This window comes from Mandrillus leucophaeus, unplaced genomic scaffold (genome assembly GCF_000951045.1).
Source record: "Mandrillus leucophaeus isolate KB7577 unplaced genomic scaffold, Mleu.le_1.0 Scaffold338, whole genome shotgun sequence".
NCBI lineage: Eukaryota > Metazoa > Chordata > Mammalia > Primates > Cercopithecidae > Mandrillus > Mandrillus leucophaeus.
The window spans coordinates 2,602,382-2,607,587 of record NW_012103565.1 but is presented as its reverse complement, the minus strand read 5'-3'; the positions used below and the strand labels follow the sequence as shown (position 1 = coordinate 2,607,587).

The window sequence follows — 5,206 nt, the reverse complement described above, 5'->3', positions numbered from 1 at the left end:
GGCTGGAGTGCAGTGGCCGGATCTCAGCTCACTGCAAGCTCCGCCTCCCGGGTTTACGCCATTCTCCTGCCTCAGCCTCCCGAGTAGCTGGGATTAATTAAGCACGCTGGGTACAGTGGTTCACACCTGTAATCCCAGCACTTTGGGAGGCCGAGGTGGGCAGACTGCTTGAGTGCAGGAAGTCGAGACCAGCCTGGGCAACCTTGCAAAACCCCATAACTACAAAAAATACAAAAATTAGCTGGTGTGGTGGCATGAACCTGTAGTCCCGGCTACTTGGGAGGCTGAGGTGGAAGGATCACTTGAGCCTGGGCGGGAGAGGTTGCAGTGGACTGAGATTGCACCACTGCACTCTAGCCTGGGCGAGAGAAGTAAGTTTTAATTAAGCAGTTTCAAGTAAACTGTAATAACTCTGAATTATATGGAACGTTTAAAACACTTTTAAGGTAGAAATAGACCAACTCCTTTAATATTTAGCCAGGATACCAATTGATGATTTCATAATTTCTTAATTTAAACCAAAACATAAACACAAGAGACTTTAGTAAATTGGTAGTTTTCAATTCTATTCAAATGAATTAAAACACTTTACTAAAAGCCACCTGAATGCCTACTAAATACAAGCTACTATACTTGTGCATTAGTCATGTAAGAACTGAAGAGTACAGGGAATATGCAAAAGAACACACATCTATGTTGAAGTACCTGACAGTGAAAAACTGCTAACTTTAAGATCTTAAAATGTTTATTAAGATAGCTACTTCAATCACATTGCAAATATGTAAACAAGGTTTTAACATTCTTACACACAGTTTATTCTCGTGGAAAATTTTTATTTTAGATGAAACAACATCTATAGATGAGAGTGAGAAAGAGAGACACTGTCCCCTGATGTGTTCCTAGTACCAATTTGATTTAGGAAAACATGTATATCAGAGAATACACATAATTCTAACATGTAAGAAATAGTCCATACACCAATGCATATAACTCCCAATACTTGTGGCCACTACTACCACTTTGCTGGCAATAACTGTACCAGCCAAGCAGATCTGAATATTAGAACTGTATGGGACTCTTCCAGAAGGGGTTAAAAAAATTAGGTCATAGTAACAAAAGGCTGAATTCACAGGTAAACAAAATTATTTGGGACAAATACATAAGAGAAATGCAAAATTTTCAGATTCTAACACAATTCTAAACTGGTTAAGACATGCTCTCCCTTAAACAAGGTAAAACTGAGATCCTATTGTATGATTACTAAAAATTCATTAGCATCCTTTTTTTTTTTTTCTAACTTAAAAAGTTAACTCCCAAATTCTGGGAAAGCACCTTTATAAATAATTTGCATCTTTCTACTCCATATACCTGCAGTAGTTTCAACTGGAGAGCATCTTCCTTGATGGCAAAGACCATGCAGTGTTTGGCATTGAGCAGCTGCTCATCAAATAAATGATAAAGGATGAATGAATATGCTGGGCTAAGCACTTTGTAGTGGACATGCAGCATCTGTTCTCCTTTTCCTGACGGACTTCCCTCTGGAGATCAAAACAGTTCCAAGAAAGCTGACTATCTCTGCTTCAGGTGTACAACATTTGACCTAGGTTAAGGCAATCAGTGCCCTGCACATTTCTTGGCCACAGTAACTAAGAACTGCTACATGACCTAATCAACTACAATTAGAATCTCAGGACTTTTGCCAGCACAATGGGATAAAACACTCTTGGCCAGGCACGGTGGCTAACAATCCCAGCTCTTTGGGAGGCTGATGCAGGCAGATTACTTGAGGTCAGGAGTTCAAGACCAGCCTGACCAACATGGTGAAACCCCCATCTCTACTAAATATACAAAAATTACCAAGGCGTGGTGGTGGGCGCCTGTAGTCCCAGTTACTCAGGAGGCTGAGACAGGAGAATTACTTGAACCCAGGAGGCGGAGGTTACAGTGAGCTGAGATCAGGCCACTGCACTCCAGCCTGGGTGACAGAGCGAGATTCCCTCTCAAAAAAAAAAAAAAAAGAATATTTAGGGTGTTTATGAATCATTAGGGAATCATTTTAAGCTTATCCCATTTCTCTTAAGTACACAAATGTCCTGTATTTGAATCTGTAGTTTTAATGATTGGTACTGCTTAGACAGTCAAGGCAAATTTGAGTACAGCCAGAATGCCGCATAAACATAGCCACAGAGGATGTTTTAAGAAACATAAATTTCCAAATGAGTGGTATCCCTTTCAAAGTAGCTCCCTTGGAAGTCATTTGTTTCTAAAATGTCAACTCACAATTAAAAGCCAAAGATATGGCATCAATGATAATACTTACAAAAACTATGCCATAGAAAATTACAAAAGAGGAATTCCAAAGTGGTTTTAAGTAATACAACATCACCTAAATGACAACCCTGAGAGATAATCACTTGAAGTATACAGACAATTTTATTTTAAAAAATCATATTTCTTAGGTTATGTAATATAATAATGTTTCACACAACCAAATCCATGTGTTTCTAGTTTCAAGTCAAGATCAATCCATGCTTTTCTAACTCAACAACCCTTTTCTTTCATTTTATTCAGGTTCTCAAATCAGGCTCCTCTGTGATTGAATAATTTAAGTTTACAGAAAGGCTAAGAAAAAGCTTCCTGGCCAGGCGCGGTGGCTCATGCCTGTAATCCCATCACTTCAGGAGGCTGAGGCAGGCAAATCACGAGGTCCGGAGTTCGAGACCAGCCTGACCAACATGGTGAAACCCCACCTCTAGTAAAAATACAAAAATTAGCGGGGTGTGGTGGTGGGCGTCTGTAATCCCAGTTACTCAAGAGGCTGAGTCAGGAGAATCACTTGAACCCAGGAGGCGGAGGTTGCAGTGAGCCGAGATTGTGCCACTGCACTCCAGCCTGGGCAACAACAGTGAAACTCCGTCTCAAAAAAAAAAAAAAAAAAAGAAAAAAAAAAGAAAAGAAAAGAAAAGAAAAAAACTTCCATGCAGTCAAAAAATTTGGAGATGGCATTACTCTATTTCATCCCATTAGTAGCTGACAGTTGCTGGACAGCTTTGGAGAAATAAAACATAGTGGAATGAGTATATCTGACCAGCTCTTCCTAGAGGAAACAGATGCCAGAGAAAAGGAATGCTTCAAAGAGCAGACTGCAGTAATTCAAGAGTCTAACAGTAAAGATAAGAAGTGCTGCAGCTGATCATGAGTACCAGGAACTATGTACGGTTGTCCTTCACTATATTCTAAGCACTTATAACAATGCCTGCCACCTGATAGTTGCTTAATAAATATTACCTCAGTAAATGAGTAACTGAAATGGAAATATTTTCTGGGGAAAACTGTAGGATTTGAACTCCATCGTCTATAAATGATGATGGATAAAAAATAATTTAAAGATTACTTATGTATTAAGGATATGTGCTACATTTGGAAGATCTAAGAATTAAAAGTAAATACACACGTACAAGGTGATTACATAATTATCACATTTAGTATGTGTTATACAAAAATGTAGTGGCAGAGTGTTTCCAGAATTATTAGGAATCTGGGCAAGAGAGAGTTTTATCATAAATATTAAGAAGTGCCTTTTTATTTCAAGGCACTGTCCTTTAAACAATCAGAAATGTGTGAAAAATCAAAAGTGCAGAAGTATAGTTAGAATAAAATAATCCACAAAACACATTACTCTAACTGAAATAAGTATATTGGGAAATCTCTCCTTCTAGAACCACATTCCAGAAGCATGAAACTACCTGGGAAAAGTCTAAGAACAGAAATAAGGTAGTGAAAGAGGCTATGACAGGAGAGGAAGAATGTTAGATAAATTATATGGATTGGAATTAAAAGGATAAAGCAGATGCAAAGGAGCAAAGTGCTATTTTATTTTGCAACAGCTTGACCTGTAGGGAAGAGACCCATCAGATGAAATTACAGTACCTCTAACAATGACTAAGGAGTCGGGCAAGGGGAGGTTTTAGTTGAAATGGCAAGTTCTGACCTGAGGTGCGACTTCAGACTTCTGCAGTCTGCCTTGTTTTGACTTTAAGTGATAGGAAAATTACTTCCAATAATACAGGCTTCAACCTATAAATGATGGGGCTCAAGAGACCCGACCGACAGTCAGGGCAGGAGGAGGAGCAAAACCGGACCTAGAAGCATTCTGAAAATGTGTAGGTTTTGACTGGGGCGCGCCAGGAGGGCACTCTCCGCCCCCTCGCCTGGGGACGTGTGACATCTCCGGAGGAAGCCCTCGGAGTTCCTGTGAAAATGGGAGGTCCACACGCCCACTCGCGATGACAGACACAGAGAGGGCTGCGCAGCCTTGAACACAGAACCGGGCCCAGTTGGAGTCCGCCGGCGTCTGGAAAGATCTGTGAGACGAAATGGTGTCGGGGCAGCGTCGCCTGCGCGGCGGGGCAGCGTGGGGACCCTCTGACCCTGCAGGTCCCCCTGCCCGCCGCGCCCGGCCCCCGTGAGCCGTTGGGTCTGGGGAAGGGAGGGCCCTTACCCATGTGCTGCGTATCCAGCTGCACGGCCGGCATCTCCTTCAGAGGGATGTGGCCAGTCCCGCCGTCTCTGCAGCACCGCAGGCAGCACAACACCGAGGTGGCCATCGCGCAGGGACCACCGACTCCGTCGCCGTCCCTAGACAGAGACGACACCTCCCCCCGCCGCTCCGCTCTGTCTCCTGCCCCCGCCCGAGCGCTGGACTTGTCTGTGTGGAGCTCGGAGGCCGGTACAGCGACACCCTAGGCCGGGAGGGCGCAATGCAGGCTGAGGTTAGGCCGGCCTGCGAGGAAGACGCGGAGAATAAAAGGGGCCGGGGAGGGACCAGACGGGGCGAGCGGCAAGGCGGGGCCGGGGAGACGGGTGGGGCTAGTGGCGCGCGGAGGCGAGGCAGGGGGCGTGGCGTGGCCGGCCTGAGGCTGTGGGACGCCGTGCGCCTGCGCACCAGCTGGTTTTTCCTCTTGGGCTGTTTCGCGCACGCCCTCAGCGCTGACAGGTGAGTGGGGCTGTCTGTCCCTCAGTACTCAGGGGTTTTCCAGTGCAGAATTTTTAAAACGCAGCACCCCTTGGTCCCGGTCTCGACATTATTTCTATGGACGGATTGACAGAAGCGAATCAGTTTGGGGGAAGGGGAGCTAATGGAAATGACTTCCGAGGTTTCCCTCCGCGGGCCCAGGTTGAGCAGGCTTTGCCACCACGGAGAGCC

The 5,206-nt window shown here is 44.5% G+C and overlaps 1 protein-coding gene across 1 annotated transcript in view; it reads right to left on the bottom strand.

Annotated features, from left to right (window-relative positions):
• SPRYD7 (SPRY domain containing 7) overlaps window positions 1-4,842 on the bottom strand; it is a 23,013-nt gene extending 18,171 nt beyond the window's left edge. Inside the window, exon 1 of the mRNA XM_011988776.1 lies at window positions 4,502-4,842. Coding sequence (XP_011844166.1) covers window positions 4,502-4,607 — 106 coding nt within the window. The 5' untranslated portion in view covers window positions 4,608-4,842. The remainder of the gene's footprint in view (window positions 1-4,501) is intronic.
• Window positions 4,843-5,206: the final 364 nt, after the last annotated feature.